General features: G+C 43.6%; 1 protein-coding gene across 13 annotated transcripts in view; it reads right to left on the bottom strand.

The window, feature by feature from the left end:
• The window catches only part of rerea (arginine-glutamic acid dipeptide (RE) repeats a), a 708,059-nt gene that overhangs the window by 308,620 nt on the left and 376,674 nt on the right, over nt 1–22,765 (bottom strand). The window contains exon 1 of one of the 13 annotated variants that reach the window (XM_072477942.1): nt 15,710–15,876. The exons of 11 other annotated variants lie outside the window; for them this stretch is intronic. In XM_072477942.1, coding sequence (XP_072334043.1) covers nt 15,710–15,735 — 26 coding nt within the window. In that variant the 5' untranslated portion in view covers nt 15,736–15,876. Of the gene's footprint in view, nt 1–15,709; nt 15,877–22,765 lie in introns of those variants that run through there. One more of the 13 variants, XM_072477941.1, reaches the window with a different exon arrangement.

Below are 22,765 nucleotides of genomic sequence, written 5' to 3'. Positions count from 1 at the left end.
TTTCTATTGACTAAAGGCACAGTTACAACTCCAAAAAGGTTACACAAGTGAGTCGATGCTCCAATGATCCGTGTAGCAGAGTCATCAGAAGATTTAATTCAGCAATTCTCGGTATTCTAAAAACTTTGGGATTCCAACAATCAAACTGGGCAAAGGAGTCATCCTAGAGCCAAGTTCTTCTCAAAAAAAAGTCAGAATAAAAGTTACCCTGGTCACTGTTACATGGCACTTAGGAGCTGATCCAAAAATGACACAGGATTCCCAAGGAAGTGGAGAGAGGAAAAATAAAGAACACCATGGGCAGGATTCTCCGTCGGCGGGAGTCTCCGTTTTGCCGGTGCACGGGGGTTTCCCGACGGCGTGGGGCTGCCCCACAATGGGAAACCCCATTGGTCGGCTGGCATAACGGAGAATTCCGCCGGCGGGTCGAGGCAGAAATGTGGCACGGCGGGGCGGAGAATCCCGCCCCTGGTCTCAGTTAGATCAGGCTAGGTTTTATCTTTCAACACATTGTTGGCGCAAATCTCATCCACAGAAACTAAGTTGTGACCCCTGGTTATGGACTCACCCCACCAAGCGGGAACATCTTTCCTGCATCTACCCTGCCTAGCCCTGTTAGAATTTTTTGTACGTGTCAATGCGACCCCCACGCTCATTCTTCTAAACTCCAGTGAATATAATCCTAACTGATTCAATCTCTCCTCATACGTCAGTCTCACCATCCCAGGAAACAGTCTGGTAAACCTTCGCTGTACTCCCTCCAAAGCAAGAAATGAAATGAATGAATGAAAATCGCTTATTGTCACAAGTAGGCTTCAAATGAAGTTACTGTGAAAAGCCCCTAGTCGCCACATTCCGGCGCCTGTCCGGGGAGGCTGATACGGGAATTGAACCATGCTGCTGGCCTGCCTTGGTCTGCTTTAAAAGCCAGCTCTTTAGCCCTGTGCTAAACCAGACCCTAGACAAACATCCTCCCTCAGATTGGGAGACCAAAACTGCACACAATATTCTAGGTGTGGCCTCAGCTAGTCCCTGTATAATTGCAGCAAGACATCCCTGCTCCTGTACTTGAATCCTCAAGTACATGTTGCTATGAAGGCCAACATACCGCCTGTTGTACCTGCATGCTTACTTTCAATGACTGGTGTACAACGACACCCAGGTCTCGTCGCACATTCCCCTCTCTAAATCTATAGCCATTCAATATAACCCTGAATCTATATATCCCTTGGATTTGAAAGCTACTGTGGAACTACGACATCCTACTTGGCATTGCTTATCACGACTAAGGTCACCTTAACAACAGGCAGCATAGGGTAACCTCACCTGACTGCAAACAATACGATTGGCCAATTATACCCTTCTTTTGTTGATGGAATGAGTGGAAACTGAAAAAAGGTTGGTGTGTGAAACACTGCCGCAGAGGACACAGCAGAACATAGGTGGAATTCAAACAGGTAGGGTTTAAGGAGTGATTTAAAGGGAGGAAAGGTGGAGAGAGACAGAGATTTTGGGGGGGAATTTCAAAGCTTAGTTAGCTGAAGGCATGGCTGACAATGGTGGAGGAAGGAAAAGGAGGGGATGCATAATAGGCCTGATTGAGGATCAAATCTGGGCCCTTCTTGCTTGGTCGTTCTTAATGCTGGATGACGACCGAACATCACTTTACTGTCAAAGTCAGTGGAACTGGATGTGTTAATTATGCACCCTCACTCGAATGGATTAAATAATTTCTCAAGCCACTTGTCCAAAGAGGTCATCAGAATTTACTGGATAATTAGGAGAAAAAACCCAGACGAAAACAAAAGGGTTTTAAATCATAAATATGTCCAATAGGTTGCTTTTCTTAAAAGGAGTTAGAATGGTAACTAAGTAACCAAGAAAGTACAGGCATGCATTTGCTGGATTCCCAAGATTAATAAAGGTTTTTAAAAATAAAATATTTACTCAGGGGCACATTTATCATGTCTAGCTTTTGCAACATTAATTTGGTTTAGCCTTGATAAAAAAATACTGCAATTGAAAGCTTCATATGTGGTAACTTCACAGAAATATGTAGGCTTATGCAGTACTGCAGGATTGTTAGTCAAAACAATAAATAAGCGCACAAGTGTATTTTGCTGCATCAGCTAACCTTGTAATGTAAAGTTCGGATCTACAATTTCATTAGAAGAAGCAATTGTGACCTGCTCTTTACAACCATCGGCATTTCGCGAGTTAGGTACAAGAAAAGGAACCCAGATCTATTGCACCATTTCCCTAATTACCACATCATCACAGAGAAAAAAACAAACAAACAGAATAGCAGAACGCAAGCCCCAATTTCCACAAACAACAATAATATCTAGATAACTCTGGAATATCACAAAATAGAAATCAACACTTGATGTGTTCAGTCATCGAACATTTTGGCCATACTAAATAGACAGAATCAAAGATTCCAACCCTCAAAAGATCTGGGTAAAAGCATCCCCAGAGCCATTTAGTTATGCAATAAAGGTGCACAGCCTGAATGCTGGCCCACTTGGCCAAGGCAACAAACTATCAATTTAAGACAATGGATTATGCAACCCAATGCCATCTATGCTTCATGTCCAGTACATGTTCTCTGCGGTTCCATTTTCATTTGCCGAGACAATTTATTTGCATCACTCACTCTCATTAGAACAGACAGGCAACAAAGCTCCACCCATCTTAGCAGACAGAAAACAGATTAGCATCTGCCAAGTCTCTGCCCAGTTCTTCTGCAGGGAATTACTTCCTTCCTGAGTTCCATACCTGCCAGTACACATCTGAACATTATCTAAGTGAATCCAGCTCTTGATGACCGATTGCCTGATGTTTTACTGCAGCAACAGATCGCAGCTGCAAACCACTGTTTCCACAGATCGTCTATGGGGCACCAGTTAGAGCTCAACAATTGATCTAAGCATGCATGGACTCATGAGTGGGAATGGAAGTAAAAGCCTTCCAGGTCTGTGCTCCTAACGAACCATCCATCCATCCGGATATCCCGCGAGTCCTGATGGAAATTGCTCATGTGGAAATTGGGTACAAGCAAAATTCAGATTGGCAGGATATTTTCACGGCCAAATCCCATGACAACGTTAACTACCCACCTTCAAACTGTGAAATGTCTGTACTTGCGCATGAACATTTTATATATATGTTTTTTACTTTCTTATTGCTTCTATGGCAGCAAAAAGTATAACTAACGCCCAGAACATAGTATTCGTGTAGTGCCCCTGGCTCATTTCATATGTGATGTGTTGATAACTAATTGGTAAACTAATAAAATGGTCAAAATCTGTAACAATTATTCAACTTGGCAATTCTGTTTGGTGCAAAATCTTCTTGGGAACTTACAACAGTATTAATTAGAAATTCAAGGGAGATACTTCTGTGCAAACTGCTTTATTGAAAACCCACACAGGGGGCGGCACAGTGGCGCAGTACTGCCTCACAGCGCCAGGGACTCGGGGTGAATTCCGGCCTTGGGTGCCTGTCTGTGCGGAGTTTGCACTTTTGCCCCGTGTCTGCGTGGTTTTCATCTGGGTGTTCCGGTTTCCTCCCACAGTCCAAAGGTGTGCAGGTTAGGTGGATTGGCCATCCCAAATATTGAGTGGAAACTCTTTAGATCAAATAGTTTGGATGGGGTGGTGTTTGTGCAGTGTGTCCAGGAAGCTTTTCTAACGCAGTATGTAGATTGTCCGACCAGAGGAGGGGCAATATTGGATTTAGTACTTGGTAATGAGCCAGGGCAAGTGATAGATTTGTTAGTGGGGGAGCATTTTGGAGATAGTGACCACAATTCTGTGACTTTCACTTTAGTAATGGAGAGGGATAGGTACGTGCACCAGGGCAAGGCTTACAATTGGGGGAAGGGTAAATACGGTGTTGTCAGACAAGAATTGAAGTGCATAAGTTGGGAACATAGGCTGGCAGGGAAGGACACAAGTGAAATGTGGAACTTGTTCAAGGAACAGGTGCTACGTGTCCTTGATATGTATGTCCCTGTCAGGCAGAGAAGAGATGGTCGAGTGAGGGAACCATGGTTGACAAGAGAGGTTGAATGTCTTGTTAAGAGGAAAAAGGAGACTTATGTAAGGCTGAGGAAACAAGGTTCAGACAGGGCGCTGGAGGGATACAAGATAGCCAGGAGGGAACTGAAGAAAGGGATTAGGAGAGCTAAGAGAGGGCATGAACAATCTTTGGCGGGTAGGATCAAGGAAAACCCCAAGGCCTTTTACACATATGTGAGAAATATGAGAATGACTAGAGCGAGGGTAGGTCCGATCAAGGACAGTAGCGGGAGATTGTGTATTGAGTCTGAAGAGATAGGAGAGGTCTTGAACGAGTACTTTTCTTCTGTATTTACAAATGAGAGGGGCGATATTGTTGGAGAGGACAGTGTGAAACAGATTGGTAAGCTCAAGGAAATACTTGTTAGGAAGGAAGATGTGTTGGGCATTTTGAAAAACTTGAGGATAGACAAGTCCCCCGGGCCTGACGGGATATATCCAAGGATTCTATGGGAAGCAAGGGATGAAATTGCAGAGCCGTTGGCAATGATCTTTTCGTCCTCACTGTCAACAGGGGTGGTACCAGGGGATTGGAGAGTGGCGAATGTCGTGCCCCTGTTCAAAAAAGGGACCAGGGGTAACCCTGGGAATTACAGGCCAGTTAGTCTTACTTCGGTGGTAGGCAAAGTAATGGAAAGGGTACTGAAGGATAGGATTTCTGAGCATCTGGAAAGACACTGCTTGATTAGGGATAGTCAGCACGGATTTGTGAGGGGTAGGTCTTGCCTTACAAATCTTATTGAATTCTTTGAGGAGGTGACCAAACATGTGGATGAAGGTAAAGCAGTGGATGTAGTGTACATGGATTTTAGTAAGGCATTTGATAAAGTTCTCCATGGTAGGCTTATGCAGAAAGTAAGGAGGCATGGGATAGTGGGAAATTTGGCCAGTTGGATAACGAACTGGCTAGCCGATAGAAGTCAGAGAGTGGTGGTGGATGGCAAATATTCAGCCTGGATCCCAGTTACCAGTGGCGTACCGCAGGGATCAGTTCTGGGTCCTCTGCTGTTTGTGATTTTCATTAATGACTTGGATGAGGGAGTTGAAGGGTGGGTCAGTAAATTTGCAGACGATACGAAGATTGGTGGAGTTCTGGATAGTAAGGAGGGCTGTTGTCGGCTGCAAAGAGACATAGATAGGATGCAGAGCTGGGCTGAGAAGTGGCAGATGGAGTTTAACCCTGAAAAGTGTGAGGTTCTCCATTTTGGAAGGACAAATATGAATGCGGAATACAGGGTTAACGGTAGAGTTCTTGGCAATGTGGAGGAGCAGAGAGATCTTGGGGTCTATGTTCATACATCTTTGAAAGTTGCCACTCAAGTGGATAGAGCTGTGAAGAAGGCCTATGGTGTGCTTGCGTTCATTAACAGAGGGATTGAATTTAAGAGCCGTGAGGTGATGATGCAGCTGTACAAAACTTTGGTAAGGCCACATTTGGAGTACTGTGTACAGTTCTGGTCGCCTCATTTTAGGAAGGATGTGGAAGCTTTGGAAAAGGTGCAAAGGAGATTTACCAGGATGTTGCCTGGAATGGAGAGTAGGTCTTACGAGGAAAGGTTGAGGGTGCTAGGCCTTTTCTCATTAGAACGGAGAAGGATGAGGGGCGACTTGATAGAGGTTTATAAGATGATCAGGGGAATAGATAGAGTAGACACTCAGAGACTTTTTCCCCGGGTGGAACAAACCATTACAAGGGGACATAAATTTAAGGTGAAAGGTGGAAGATATAGGAGGGATATCAGAGGTAGGTTCTTTACCCAGAGAGTAGTGGGGGCATGGAATGCACTGCCTGTGGAAGTAGTTGAGTCGGAAACATTAGGGACCTTCAAGCAGCTATTGGATAGGTACATGGATTACGGTTAAATGATATAGTGTAGATTTATTTGTTCTCAAGGGCAGCACGGTAGCATTGTGGATAGCACAATTGCTTCACAGCTCCAGGGTCCCAGGTTCGATTCCGGTTTGGGTCACTGTCTGTGCGGAGTCTGCACGTCCTCCCCATGTCTGCGTGGGTTTCCTCCGGGTGCTCCGGTTTCCTCCCACAATCCAAAGATGTGCGGGTTAGGTGAATTGGCCAATGATAAATTGCCCTCAATGTCCAAATTGCCCTTGGTGTTGGGTGGAGGTGTTGAGTTTGGGTGGGGTGCTCTTTCCGGGGGCCGGTGCAGACTCGGGGGGCCGAATGGCCTCCTTCTGCACTGTAAATTCAATGATAATCTATGATTAATCTAGGACAAAGGTTCGGCACAACATCGTGGGACGAAGGGCCTGTTCTGTGCTGTATTTTCTATGTTCTATGTTCTAAATTGCCCCATAATGTCCGAAGATGTGCTTAGGTGGGGTTATGGGTTACAGGGATAGGGTGGGAGTGGACCTAGGTAGAGTGCTCTTTCAGAGGGTCAGTGCAGACGCGATGGGCCAAATGGCCTCTTTCTGCACAGCAGGAACTCCATGCTTTTAAGTTGAGCAGAGTTTTCTCCTCAAAACTGACCAAAATTCTTTCCTCAAGCAACAATGATTCATCTTACTATTTATGAGATCTTGCTGAACAAAACATGCCCCATTTGCTTAGATCATAACTACTGCATTAAAATATATTTTGACATGTTTGAAATGTGCGTTGAGCGACCATATAAATGCAAGTCTTTCTTTGCACAGGACTAAGCGATCATTCTTCACTTTGCGGCCTGCATCAAGTATTGGGAGGCTGTGAGCCATAACAGCCTATGACTTCAAGTATTGTCCATCCAGATGTTAGTGGCCAGAACTGAGAACTCCTAACTGAGTGCGCCTGTCAAATTCTCCCACCTCTTAAGCTGGGCGATGCTGAGGCAATTGCTGTACACTCGCTGCATTGCCTTGACTAAGATTAGCGGTCTTAACACAAACCAAATAATGAAGCTGAAACCCTCCTTCCATGCAGGTTCAGCACGATTCAAAGCCTCCTTAGTCACACAGACTGTCATTAACAAGGTGGTGTTGGTCAACATCAATTACTGGCAAATTAACTAGGCATTTTGAAATGAGTATTTACCAACACAAAAAAAGTACTCTGTGCTTTATTTGAAATTTTGATTTCCTTCATTTGTTCTTGTATGCGGGTGTCATTGCGCAAGGTCAGCTTCTGTTGCCCATCTCTAATTGCCCTTGAACTGAGAGGTTTGATCGGCCATTTCAGAGGAGCAGTTAAGAGTCAGTCACATTGCTGTGAGTCTGGAGTCACATGTAGGCCAGACTGGATAAGGACGGCAGATTTCCTCCCCTTAAAGACATTAGTGATCCGGATGGGGTTTTACACCAATCAATGGTAGTTTCATGGTCACTATTAACAAACAACAAAGAAAAGTACAGCACAGGTACAGGCCCTTCGGCCATCCAAGCCCGTGCCGACCATGCTGCCCGTCTAAACTAAAATCTCCTGCACTTCCAGTGTCTGCATCCCTCTAGTCCCATCCTATTTATGTATTTGTCAAGATGCCCCTTAAACGTCACTATCGTCCCTGCTTCCACCACCTCCTCCGGCAGCGAGTTCCAGGCACCCACTACCCTCTGTGTAAAAAGCGTGCCATGTACATCTCCTCTTAACCTTGCCCCTCCCACCTTAAACCCATGCGCCCTAGTAATTGACCCCTCTACCCTGGGAAAAAACCTCTGACTATCCACTCGGTCTATGCCCCTCATAATTTTGTAGACCTCTATCAGGTCGCCCCTCAACCTTCTTCGTTCCAGTGAGAACAAACCGAGTTTATTCAACCTCTCCTCATAGCTAATGCCCTCCATACCAGGCAACATCCTGGTAAATCTCTTCTGCACCCTCTCTAAAGCCTCCACATCCTTCTGGTAGTGTGGGGACCAGAATTGAACACTATACTCCAAGTGTGGCCTAACTAAAGTTCTATACAGCTGCAACATGACTTGCCAATTTTTATACTCTATGCGCTGGCCAATAAAGGCAAGCATGCCGTATGCCTTCTTGACTACCTTCCCCACCTGTGTTGCCCCTTTCAGTGACCTGTGGACCTGTACACCTAGATCTCTCTGACTTGTCAATACTTTTGAGGGTTCTACCATTCACTGTATATTCCCTACCTGCATTAGACCTTCCAAAATGCATTACCTCACATTTGTCCGGATTAAACTCCATCTGCCATCTCTCCGTCCAAGTCTCCAAACGATCTAAATCCTGCTGTATCCTCTGACAGTCCTCATTGCTATCCACAATTCCACCAACCTTTGTGTCGTCTGCAAACTTACTAATCAGACCAGTTACATTTTCCTCCAAATCATTTATATATACTATGAACAGCAAAGGTCCCAGCACTGATCCCTGCAGAACAGGACTGATGGAAATAAAGATATGATAGGTGAGGACCCTGAGATGATTGTAATCACTAAGGAGGCAGTATTGGGCAAGCTAATGGGGCTAAAGGTAGACAAGTCTCCTGGCCCTGATGGGATGCATCCCAGAATGTTAAAAGAGATGGCTAGGGAAATTGTAAACGCACTAGTGATAATTTATCAAAATTCACTAGACTCTGGGGTGGTCCCAGAGGATTGGAAAGTAGCAAACGTGACACCACTGTTTAAAAAAGGAGGTCGGCAGAAAGCGGGTAATTATAGGCCGGTAAGCTTAACTTTGGCTGTAGGGAAAATGCTGGAATCTATCATTAAGGAGGAAATAGCGGGGCACCTGGTGGGAAATTGCCCCATTGGGCAGACGCAGCATGGGTTCATAAAGGGTAGGTCGTGTCTGACTAATTTGGTAGAATTTTTTGAGGACGTTACCAGTGCAGTAGATAACGGGGAGCCAATGGATGTGGTATATCTGGATTTCCAGAAAGCTTTTGACAAGGTGCCACACAAAAGGTTGCTGCATAAACTAAAGATGCATGGCATTGAGGGTAAAGTGGTAGCATGGGTAGAGGATTGGTTAACTAACAGAAAGCAGAGAGTGGGGCTAAATGGGTGTTTCTCTGGTTGGCAACCTGTAACTAGTGGGGTCCCTCAAGGATCAGTGTTGGGCCCGCAGTTGTTCACAATTTACATAGATGATTTGGAGTTGGGGACCAAGTGCAATGTGGCAAAGTTTGCAGACGACACTAAGATGAGTGGTAAAGCAAAAAGTGCAGAGGATACCGGAAGTCTGCAGAAGGATTTGGATAGGTTAGGTGAATGGGCTAGGGTCTGGCAGATGGAATTCAATGTTGCCAAGTGTGAGGCTATACATTTTGGGAGGAATAACAGCAGAATGGATTATTATGTAAACGGTAAGATGTTAAAACATGCTGCTGTGCAGAGGGACCTGGGTGTGCTGGTGCACGAGTCGCAAAACGTTGGTGTGCAGGTGCAACAGGTGATTAAGAAGGCCAATCGAGTTTTGTCTTTCATTGCTAGAGGGATGGAGTTCAAGACTAGGGAGGTTATGCTGCAATTGTATAAGGTGTAGGTGAGGCCACATCTGGAGTATTGTGTTCAGTTTTGGTCTCCTTACCTGAGAAAGGCACTGGAGGGAGTGCAGAGGAGATTCACTCGGTTGATCCCAGAGTTGAGGGGATTAGATTATGACGAGAGGTTGAGTAGACTGGGACTGTACTCGTTGGAGTTTAGAAGGATGCGGGGGGGATCTTATTGAAACATATAAAATTATGAAGGGAATAGATAGGATAGGTGCGGGCAGATTGTTTCCACTGGTCGGGGAAAGCAGAACTAGGGGGCATAGCTCAAAATAAGGGGAATAGATTTAGGACCGAGTTTAGGAGGAACTTCTTCACACCCAAAGGGTTGTGAATCTCTGGAATTCCTTGCCCAATGAAGCTGTTGAGGCTCCTTCTTTAAACGTTTTTAAGAAAAAGATAAGATACCTTTCTAAAGAATAAAGGGATTCGGGGATATGGTGTATGGGCTGGAGAGTGGAGCGGAGTCCACAAAGATCAGCAATGATCTCATTGAATGGCAGAGCAGGCTCGAGGGGCCAGATGGCCTACTCCTGTTCCTAGTTCTTATGAACACCATTAGTCACAGCCCTCCAATCAGAAAAGCACCCTTCCATTGCTACTCTCTGCCTTCTATGACCTAGCCAGTTCTGTATCCATCTTGCCAGCTGACCTCTGATCCCGTGTGACTTCTCCTTTTGTACCAGTCTGCCATGGGGGACCTTGTCAAAGGCCATACTGAAGTCCATATAGACAACATCCACTGCCCTACCCGCATCAATCATCTTTGTGACCTCCTCGAAAAACTCTATCAAGTTAGTGAGACACAACCTCCCCTTCACAAAACCGTGCTGCCTCTCGCTCATGCGACCCCTTGCTTCCAAATGGGAGTAGATCCTGTCTCAAAGAATTCTCTCCAGTAATTTCCCTACCACTGACGTAAGGCTCACCGGCCTGTAGTTCCCTGGATTATCCTTGCTACCCTTCTTAAACAAAGGAACAACATTGGCTATTCTCCAGTCCTCTGGGACATCACGTGAAGACAGTGAGGATCCAAAGAGGCCTCAGCAATTTCCTCTCTAGCCTCCTTCAGTATTCTGGGGTAGATCCCATCAGGCCCTGGGGACGTATCTACCTTAATATTTTTCAAGACGCCCAACACCTCGTCTTTTTGGATCTCCATGTGACCCAGCTTACTAGCTTTCAATTCCAAATTTATTAATTGAAATCAAATTCTACCAGCTGCTGAGGTGAGATTTGAACCCATGTCCCCAGAGTCGAGCCGGAATCGCTGGATTACTAGTCCAGTGATATTACTACTTTACCACCAACCCCCCTTTTGATTGTGGCAGACAAGTTAAAAATTTTCTTTAGAAATACTTCGCTCTGGAGCAACAAATCTTGAACTTATTCTTTTTTTCATTTTTCCAATTAAAAGGCAATTTAGCGTGGCCAATCCACCTACTGCACATCTTTGGGTTTTGGGGGTGAAACCCACTCAGACACGGGGAGAAATCTCGAACTTATTCTAACGATGTTTTGGAAGGGAGGACAAAAGAACAGTATTATCTAAATGGAGAAAAACTGCACAAAACAGCAACACAAAGGGCCTTATGGGTACTTGTGCACAAAACACAGAAAACTAGCACACAGGTGCAGTAGGTAATCGGGAAGGCTCCTGCAATGTTGGCCCTTATTTCAAGTGGGTTGGAATATAAGGGTGGGGAAGTCTTGCTGCAACTGTACAAGGTACTGGTGAGAACGAATCTAGAGAACTGTGAGCAGTTTTGTTCCCTGATTTAAGGATATTGGGCACGATTTAACAAAAAAGAAAGTCCTGTTTTGGGTACGTTTACAGAGGTGTCCCTCAGCACCTGCAGTGCCGAGACCGACCACACTATTAATCGCGACTCTGTATCTTTTTCAGGTTTTGCGCTTACATTCATTTCCTGCACTGACGAGCTTATTATTAAATGCCACCCGATATCGCGACAGCGGCCTACGAACTCCCAAATGCCCCAACTTAACCATTAGGGGGTCCTCAAGCCCCCTCTCACCCCACCTTGTAAGGGCCCAACTGCTCACTTGAATATGCAAATCTATGTTAGAAAAGGGGGGACCTGTGAGGAAGTCGGCTTTTGCACTGTTTATATTTGTATGTGCACTGTTTCTTCTGTTATTGTTACTAAACCATAAATACCTCAATAAAACGTTTATATATTTTTAAAAAAATGCAAATCTGGATTCTACCCAGTGAGGGTGACAACCAGGCCGTGACATGTCTTGAGATCGCACGAGCCGTACCGAGCATCATAAATCTTGCGAGAGGCGTGATTTACCAGCCTCAACGTGTCACCGAGCTGGGTGCGACAAGGCCTTACGATTGTACCCATTATCTCATGAGTGTTGTGAGTCTTTGAAATGTGCAGGTTCAGTCGGCAGTTAAGAAGGCAAATGCAATGTTATCATTCATGTCAAGAGGGCTAGAAGACAAGACCAGGGATGTACTTCTGAGGCTGTATAAGGCTCTGGTCAGATCCCATTTGGAGTATTGTGAGCAGTTTTCTGTCCTGTATCCAAGGAAGGATGAGCTGGCCTTGGAAAGGGTCCAGAAGAGGTTCACAAGAATGATCCCTGGAATGAAGAACTTGGCGTATGAGGAACATTTGAGGACTCTGGGTCGATACTCGTTGGAGTTTAGAAGGATGAGAGGGGATCTTATTGAAACTTACAAGATACTGCGCGGCCTGGATAGAATGGGCGTGGAGAGGACACCATCTCAGACTAAAGGGACGATCCTTTAAACCAGCGATGAGGAGGAATTTCTTCAGCCAGAGGGTGGTGAATCTGTGGAACTCTTTGCCGCAGAAGGCTGTGGAAGCCAATTCACTGAGCGTCTTTAAGACAGAGATAGATAGGTTCCTGATTAATAAGGGGATCAGGGGTTATGGGGAGAATGCAGGAGAATGGGCATGAGAAAATATCAGCCATGATTGAATGGCGGAGCAGACCAGATGGGCTGAATGTCCTAATTCCGCTCCTATGTCTTATGGTCTTACCATAGAGAGCTGTGGGGGGAAGAATGATTGTGGTATATTTAAGGCTGAGATTGATAGATTCTTGATCAGTAAGGAAATCAAGGATTACAAGGCAAGGGCACGAGAGTGGGTGAGGAATGTCGGATCAGCCATGATCCTATTGAATGACGGAACAGGCTCGAGGGGCCGAATAGCCTCCTCCTGTTCCTATTTCTTTTGGTCAATAATACAAATTGTAATATTGTGACTAAGAATAGCATGTGACACTGGCATTAGCTGAAATTAAATGGATGAGCTTCATTTGATGGGATTCAAATTGGCATTATAATACCTAAGAGAATAGTTTTAGTATGTTATAGCTGGTAAGGCTAATTTTTCTACTTTACTTTGTCATGTGAGAGTAGCTTTATGAAATGGGTGTTTATAAATGGGTGTGTATATAAATATCTGTAGTGAGAGTACCTTTAAGAAATGGGTGCTTATTACTGCAGTGATGTCAGAGAATGGGTGGAGCTGGGCTGTCTGTCAGCTTTTTACTTTTGTTTTTGAGCAGGCTGCAGGGTGTGTTTTAGTTTCGTTTTCAGAGCTGGATAGCTGCAGTCACAGCCAGAAGGTGTATGAATCTCTCTCTGTAACCTAAAGACTGTAAATCGATTCTGGTGATTTAAAACTAATAACAGTAGTGACTTTAACCTGATATGCTTCTGATAAAGGTTTTGTTTTTAAGTCATATGGATGTTAAAAAGGAAAACTTAAAGGTTTACTTAGTGTTGTAGTCCTTGGGGGTTGTATTTGAATTAATGGTTGCTAAGATGTTCACTGTACGTTTTAAAAAGGTTAACTTGAGTTCATAGAATAAACATTGTTTTGCTTTAAAAATTACTTTTCCATTTCTGCTGTCCCACACCTGTAGAGTGAGCCGTGTGCTCCTCATACCACAATCTAGTAAAACTTGTGGGTCAGGTGAACTCCATGATACACTTTGAGGTTCTCTAAACCCTGGCCCATAACAACTTATATAGTGTTAGTTTATGTATCGCCATTATCACTGCACAAACGGCAGTGCAAATCTGGATCACTCTTACCCAAACAAGCTTGGTCATTTGAAAATTTTGAAACCGAGATTGACAATTTTTTGTTAGGTAAGGTTTATTATAAGGTGGGTAAATGGAGATAAGATACAGATCAATCATGATCCAACTGAATGACAGAACAGATGCAAGGGGCTGAATGGCCGACTCCTGTTCCCAGGTTCCTTCACAGGTTCCTATAATCAATTAACTGTTGAAAAACAAATATTTCTGCCATTGCTGATCCCCTACCACATTGTAGTTTTATTTTGATCACCATTTCACATTCAAAATCTAATAATCAAACAATCCGAATTTAGTTGTGGACTCAATGGCAACAGCTTTCTCCGAGCAGGTGGGTTCTCCTATAGTCTTACATGCTTTAAGATATACAGTGTAATGGCACAATGGGCCAATGTGTCAACACAGAGTTCTCGCAGAGCGATTGCTTGTCCTTATAGTGTTGCGGCAGTAGCAAGTTCCCAATCCCAGCTGAATTGTCCTGGCCAATTCCACAGAGCTGTTTTGTCATTGATTCCAACAAAAGCGGCACGGGAAGGAAATCAGGAAGAAAAATCTATTCCAATATTGACCACAAATTGACGACCTTTTAATAGTGGAAAACTAGAAAAGCACGAAGGGCACCAACTCTTAACCATTTGTCTTCAAAGGTTGCCCTTAATAAGAATCAAAAACACCTTTTGGTGATATTTATGTAAGATTAAAAGCTTTGTTAATGTATGCCACGTTGCAACTATTTAAATTATTTACCGGAAGACAACTTCAAATATATCAACTTACAAAATGTTTTGTGAGCATCACATTAAGATATTTTATCACTTCATCTTATAAATTTTAAATTAACAAGGGTCATTGGTCTTCTCAGAAAAGTGCCCACCATTTCTAGTGTTAGCAATTTTGTATTTATTTTTCTAATGCCAATCCCGTGCAGTACCAATTTAACAGAACACTGCAACTTCATGAGGCTTCAGAGTTGAGAGCCATTGTTTATAGTAATTGCACTCAAGTACATATTGTTACAAGCATTCTGGAAGCAGGTTTTATTCAAACGTCTGTAGTCCTTTGATAGTCTGGTGTTCTGGCTACCGAAGTTGTTGATCAGAGTTTTGCTACTGCATCCATAGAGCTGAATGAGGAAAGGAAGTGATGGCATGATATCTACGTTTATAGAATGTTCACAATATCTCGACTGATTTACTTCAAAATATACCATTTGGCATCACTGAGCTTGTTTTCAGTACATCTCGTATCAACTTTGTTAACAATGTGCTGATCGGAATCAGATCTAAGGTGTTGCCAAGAAGGTAGCATTGGAGATTGCATTAAGCGACGATATCCGCTTACAAATAGTAAATGATGCAGGTATCAAATCAAAAGAGCAGGTAACTACCAGCTTTGTCGTTATGTAGCTTTACTTTTTTCTTTAAAAAATACAGACACGTTGGATTCGCTCCTAATATCAAGTTTTTAATTTGTATAATTTTTCTTTTGCAAATAAACTTTGAAGTCAGAAAGACTGAAGTTCAGGCATCCAGAAGAACCATCATGTGAGGTCCCACCCATCACTGAAAACCACCAATAGCTGTCCACACCAAATCCTTCCTACTACCATTTTCCTAGCCAAACAACTGACAGGCCCAAATAGTTCTCACACCCACATACGTCCTCAAAAAAGAGGTGCATTTTCTGTGCTTAAAGGAAATCAATCGGATGTAAATCACACAAACACTGCTGCAAACTCTGCTTTAAATGGGTCTGAAAACGAAAATTCACAAATTGCCAGCAAAATAATTATATGATTTTTCTGGCGATTTGATTTTCCTTCTCAGCCTCCGAACCAATAGAAATTGCTGACAATTCTGTACTTTACAAAATGAAAGAGAGAGAAAGACAGCTAGCTTTTCAGGAAGAGTCACCATTTTCTGTTTAATGCTGATCAAACGTTGAAAAACAGCAGCAAAAAAGCCTTGCAGCATTAATAATGAAGATTTCATAATAAATATTTGACAAGGCAAGGAATCTACAAACCGCAGCCTTTTAGGATAGGCCAGAATAAATAAGCCTACCTCCGAGGGCTGAAGAGATCATCCATGGTCAAAACAAGTCCTTTAGGTTTAATTATATCCCCAAGTCTGGCTACAGTCTGCACTGAAAGCAAAACTCTCCCTTTTTCCTACTCTTAGTACTCAAAATGGTGGCACACGCAGTCTCGGAGAGACCTCAGAAAGCTTTCACTGAGCTTGTGCTATGACCTCAGCCACCACGCAGAGCGTAAAAACTTCCCTTCCAAATGTCAGCACTGAGCATGTGCCATGACCCTGCCTCCCTCACATACAGAGCAATCAATCTCTCCCTTTATGTTCTCTAAATAAGCATGCTGAACCAGCTCCCAGCTCCAGGGAGCTTTAGTGAGCATGCTGAAAGAAAAGGGCCCTATCAAGAGGGGTACTGTGACAAACAACAAACCAAGATCACTTCAGATTCAAGTTGGCTTATTGAAGAAACGTCTAAATCGCTGTCATAACACCTGATTAAAAACTGTAAACAAATTTGAGACCGTTATAATGCAGAATAAATATATTATGCTCAACTGTGAGCAACCATTTCTTTTTTTTTTTTTAAATTGCACTCTTCCAAAAAAAAAACTGACACTCAATTTCTTACTGCAAACGTGTTGCAATGGCATTTTTCTCCTTTCGAGTAATGACATCAAAACAAAGATATTTCAAGTCAATTTTATTTAATTCTCATTCATTATAATTATTTGTAATCAAGCAAAATGATCAAAGTATATGTTTTGTTGGATATTTTAAATTGGACTTAAATGGACAGAATTAATCATCTTGTAGCACAGAAAGAGGTGAGTGGGCCTATGGTTCCTTCCCGTCAGTTCTTCGCAATCCATTTCATTCCCCTCTCCCAGGTCATCCCGCATAGCCCTGTAATTTTTTCTTTTTCAGGTAAATATCCTATTCTCATTTCAATGCTGCTATTGAAACTGCTTACACAACACGCTTTAAGGCAGTGAATATTGTTCTGAATTTTGTAGATTACATTTCAGATAGTGTCATTTTGAAAAAGGTATCAGCATTATACAGTAATTCTTACTATATAAGCATTGGACTGTTTGTCTTTTTCCTTCCCTCCCAGTAACATGTTTGAATAGATCTCCACCTTATTGCAAATTTCTGTAGCTCAAAATGTATTTTGAAAAAAAATCATTCCAATGTAAAATTAATTTAACTTTACAGGTTCCACTCCAACTCATCTCTTTAAAACATAAGAACAAATAAAAGATACATTTGTTAGGTGTCACAGGACACTTTAGCACGTGCACTACAGACTCTGCCTTCTAGGTTCAACCCAACAAATCATTGTATTTCTTAATTCAGGTTGTGTTCGAGGGAGGTACTTAACAGGGAGTGTGTGTGTGTCTGTCTGTTTGCCATGTCATTTTGTAGATTTGGTCCATCTATCCTCTCGAGAGTACAGAACCATTTCAGTCTTAAAGGCATGAGTTAAAGAGCAATACAATTATGCATTAAAAAGCTCTAAGAGTGAGAATTAAAGGAAAAAGATTTATAGATTGCATATTCCTCAAAATTGTGCTTTACAAAAATATTTCCAAAATAATTGCAAGAGCTTCCACTTCAGGGGCTGGTTTAGCACACTGGGCTAAATGGCTGGCTTTTAAAGCAGACCAAGGCAGGCCAGAAGCACGGTTCAATTCCAGTACCAGCTTCCCCGAACAGGCGCCGGAATGTGGCGACTAGGGGCTTTTCACAGTAACTTCATTTGAAGCCCACTTGTGACAATAAGCGATTTTCATTTCATTTCAAAAGTAGTAATGTCCTTCAATAATATATATATAACAAAATAAATAAAATATCAATGCTTCCAGAGAAACAAAAGCATATAAAAAAGATTATTTCCTTTAACACTTTAGAATCACTTCAGTTCGCGACAGTTATCAGGGAGTTGTGGATTTTGCCTGAAAACTGGGCTAAACAAAAAATATAATAGCGCTGAGCAAGTTCTTCTAATTGTGCTGTCAAATGATAAGAGAACTCCCTCCAAACAGAAAACATTTTGTGAGCGCGATGGTCTAGACGGCAAACGTCTGTGTGGCCATAATCAAAAGAGCATTTAGGATTGAATTTGGTCAAATTTAATCTATTTTTTTCCTCCCCATAATGTGTCTTAAAAATGTCAGAGGCCACCCATTAAAGATAGAATTTGAATGTAAACTGTGATCACTTTTTCACCCAAGTTTTCCTAGTAGAACTAATGACCTATTACTGCATCTTAAGCCAACATTTTCCAAATTAATTTGAACCTATTTATCCTAGATAATTACTCCACAGCTGTTTTTCTGTACTTATATTATAGTTTTAAACCTAAAAAATATTTCCAGAGAAAGTGTAAGTTTATATCCTTACATAGATCACTTTTAAATAAGCTATTTGCATCAAAGTAGTCAAATAAGGGGGCGGGTTTTGCAGCCAATTGACCGGCTCAGGACCAAACGCATGGAAGTGCACACACCCCAACCAATAAAGAGAAAGCATGGGGCCCTGTAGTGGGGACCCGGGCAGTGTATATTCCCCAGAGCTGGAGAGTCAAGGCCTATCCAGCACTGCTCTGTGCCTCTAGATATGGTTATATATATATTGGATGGTTAGTTGGCCTCAAACCGACAACCTGATTGAAATCTTACGTTCTTGGATTATATTAGAGACGGGGCTCAGACCCTGACTTCGGGTAGCATGACGACCACGCTGCCAACCTATACGGGGGAAACCCTAAAAATCCTTGGGACCACCAGTACGGCAGTAGCTCACAAAAACCAAAAAGGCGAGCTGCGTTAGGTTGTCACAGAGGGGCACAGACCAAGCCTGATAGGAAGGGATTGCTTGCAGCGAATTAAACTAAATTGGCTGGAAAAGTTTTTTCACCATGTCCTGCAAAGGTATGAGGACATGTTCTGCAACGCGTTAGGTTGGAACAAAGGCGTGAAGGCCAAAATGCATGGCGATCCAGGCTCAAAATCTTAGTTTTATTTAGGGCCAGATCAGTTCCTTACACCCTGCATTAAAAGGTCAAAGCTGAGCTAAAGAGATTAGAGAAACTGGGAATTGTTAAAACAGTGCAATTTGAGTGGGCAGCCCCCATAGTCCCTTTGCTGTAGCTGGACCGAACAGTAAGGATATGTGGGGACTATAAACTCGGCATCAACCAGGCCACCCATGTGGCCAAGTACCTGAACCCCTGAATCGAGGGCCTCTATGCCAAGCTGGCGGGAGGCCTCACCTACTCCAAGCTGGATCTCAGCCATGCGTACCTGCAGTTGGAATTAGACGAGGAGCCCACCACCATCAATACACATAAGGGCCTATTTCATTAGGTTACCTTTCAGCATTTCCTCAGCCTGCGCTATTTTCCAGCGTACTATGGTAAGCCTCCTTCAGAAGCTCCCAAAAGTGATGGCCTACCTCGACAATGTTTTAGTCACTAAAGTCACATAGAGATCACATGTCAAGTTTGGAGGAGGTATTAGAGAGTATCAGAGATGTGGGATTCCACCTTAGACGTGAGAAATGTATCTTCTAGGCCGCAGAAATCACGTACTTGGGGTTCTGAGTGGATGCCAGAGGTTTATACCTACTCAAAGAAAGAGTCAAAGTCATACAGGAGGTCCCAGCACCCAGGAATGTAGCCAAGCTGAAGTCTTTCCTGGGAATGGTAAACTATAATGGCAAGTACATTCCAAACCTGGCCATGACATTGGCGCCATTACCTAAAGAAGCAACAATATTGGCAGTGAAAGGAGCAACAACAGGAGGTTTTATGCTTGGTAAAACAAATTCTGCGATCTTCTTCGAACCTCTCAGCTAATTTCAACCCAAGGAAGCCAATTGTTTCCACATGCGATGCTTTGCCAAATTGGACATTGGCCATTTTATTCCACAAAATGGAGGGTGGAGCAGAACAAGCCACTGCCTTTGCCTCAAGGACCCTCTCAGAAGCCATGTAAAACTATGTGAACAGGTTCCACAAATATGTTTATGGACAGCGATTCATCCCAATAATCGACGACTCTTGGGTCTGTAGATGGAGGGCACGTCAATATCGGCAGTTGCCTCCACCCGGGTGCAGCATTGGGTTTACGGTTAGCGACCTTCAACTACACCTTCCAACACATGCCTGGCACCCTAATCTCGAACGTGGACACATTGAGTCAACTCCTCTGGCCAAAGCTGGTGGTGCCACCACCAGTACCCCAGAAATCACCTTGCTGTTGAACCTCTTGGATACATTGCCAGTGTCGTCCGGACACATACGAAATGGGCAGACATCCGGTATTATCCGGTGAAATGGATGATCCAAACAGGTTGGTACCATAAGCGGTCAGAACAGTTGAGACCCTACTTAACCCACAGGGATTAACCAACCGGAAAAGATGGAGTAATATTGTGGGGCTCCAAGTCGTCATTCTACCCTCAGCAAGGGAACCCCTCTTACAAGAATTACACAGTGCCCAGCCAGGCCAAACAAAGATGAAGATGCTGGCTTGCAGTTATGTCCGGTGGCTGGGAATCGATAAAGCTATCGAGGAAGTGATATAGCAATGTATACCTTGCCAGTCTCAGCAATCGTTAGCTCCTTTGGCCAATCTGCATCCCTGGGAATGGCAGGGTCACCCATGGACCAGAGCGCAAGTCAGCTATGCAGGCCCATTCTTGGGCAGGATGTTTCTCGTTTAGTAGATGTTCATTCCAAATGGTTGACCATACAGGATGGGAATCACGATCTCGGCAGTTACAGGGGCTGGTTTAGCACACTGGGCTGAACAGCTGGCTTATAATGCACAACAATGCCAGCAGCGCGGGTTCAATTCCCGTACAGGCCGCCCCGAACAGGCGCTGGAATGTGGCGACTAGGGGCTTTTCACAGTAACTTCATTGAAGCCTTGTGGCAATAAGTGACTATTATTATTACAGGAGACGCGTTACGCCAGGTATTTGCAATACACGGCCTACCAGGTGCCATTGCGATAATGGTACCCCTTTTATTGGGGGTTTCTAATGCTTTGATCAGATAAATGGAATCCAGCATATACCAGGTCAGCTCAAACCCCGTATCCAGCAGATTGGCAGAAAGAGCCATAAAGGTTTATAAAAATGCTATGAGGAAGCAATCAGACCAGGCGTTGCACCATCGGCTGGCCAACTTCTTACTGTCCAACAATACGACCCCCACAGGCCTCACAACAAGATCAACATACTTCACAAAGCGGGTGACAGATAATTCCAGGTGGATGACCTGGTTCTAGTTTGGAATTTCACCTCGGGCCCACACTGGTTAACCGGTTCAATTATGTCTCAATCAGGACCTGTGCCATATGTGGTCAATGTCAATGGCAGGAGCACTTCGACCATGTGAGGAGCCGGGGGGGCGGTAACCTCATTCCAGATCAGATAGGTCCAACTACTGCCACCAGCGCTCCTGTCGCTGTTCCAGAGTGGAGGGAGCGAGGGATTTCCGAGTCAGCCCTGCCAACAGTCCAGGAGGGAACTGGCGAGGTGAGCAGCCCTACAGAAGAGGTGGAATCATCTGAACCGTCATCTTCTGCAGACAACAAGACTACCTCGAAATCAGTAGACACGGCTGGTGGATTAAGTAGGTCCACGAGGACTCGAAGGCCCCGGATAGACTGTGATGAACATTTTCCCTCCATGTTTCTTGAACTTGTATATAGCACTTGTACAGAACTTGCTTTGTAAAATGTAATAAGGGACTCAAGTGGGGAGGGATGTAGTAGCACAGCCCCTTTAAGGGGGCAGGCTTTGCAGTCCATGTGACTCACTCAAGACTAATTACACAGGAGCGCGCGAACCCTGACAAAGAGAGAGAAAGTGCAGGTCCCTTGGAGCAGGTAGTGTGTACCCCAGAGCTGCAGAGTAGATGCCTATCCAGCATTACTCTATGGCGATATATAGTTGTCTTTGTCTCCAGTTAATAAACCCCTTTTAGTTGTTACTGGAAGTCTCCAATGTATTGTCTCGAGTCACCACAATCCCCAATACACATACACTGTGGGTGTACGGTATCCCCATGTTTATCCGCAACAAAACCGTGGGTGTACCTGCACCTCAGGGACTTCATGGTTCAAAAACGCAGCTCACCACCACCTTCTGAAGGGCAACTAGGGATGGGCAATAAATGCTGGCCTAGCCAGCGACACCCACATCCCACAAATTAATTCTTAAAGAAGTACTGCTGGAGCCCCTGACCCATACTTTCTTTTCCTTTCTCTTTCCTTTATATCTTTTTGTTTTGCTTCCGAAAGGTGAAATGCCAGTGACGAAAGCTAAACCGAGCAGAAGCTTTTAAAACACACTGAATGAACTAATTATTTTCAAAGGCATAGAAACTCAAACACTGTCTTTCAGAGATGCACTTATATTTTCTAAAAGATGTACATTTAAATAATTTTCGCTCCCAGCTATGTCGGACCTGCTCACAGAGATAGACAAAGGACAAAGCTATTTTTATGTCGAGTCTTCCAGGCCCTTGCACGTTTGGAACATGTCACAACATTCCAGTCAATTTACACAATAAAGTCCTGAAACAATAAATGAGATAAAACAATAAATGAGATAAATGACCAGTTAATTGATTCTGTTCTGTTGGTTGACACGTTTGGCAGGGCGCTGGAAGAATTCTAAGGGATTTTTCACAAATAGGGAAACCGGGCCTCAGTTCAATGACCCCCAAAACACAGAAATCTCAGATAACACAGCAATTCTTCGGCACTTCAATGAATGTCAGCATAGATTATGCCCACAATTTCTGGAGTAGGACTTGGCGCCACAAACTTCTGGCTTACCATTAAGCCAAGCAGATATTATAAAAGCGACAAGAGAAACTTTACAAATCATTTACAAAATTAAATTACTTGGGATTTTACCATTTTAAAAGCCAAATTGGACTCCAAGAATTAACGTTTGTGAGAATTTTTCAGTGGCTATGTTTTATGCTGCCTGTACGTATATAAGTTAGGAAGGCAAATGCAATGTCAGCATTCATGCTGAGAGAGCTAGAATACAAGAGCAGGAATG

This window comes from Scyliorhinus torazame, chromosome 16, assembly GCF_047496885.1.
Source record: "Scyliorhinus torazame isolate Kashiwa2021f chromosome 16, sScyTor2.1, whole genome shotgun sequence".
NCBI classification, from domain to species: Eukaryota; Metazoa; Chordata; class Chondrichthyes; order Carcharhiniformes; family Scyliorhinidae; genus Scyliorhinus; species Scyliorhinus torazame.
This window is presented reverse-complemented; position numbering and strand designations above follow the sequence as displayed.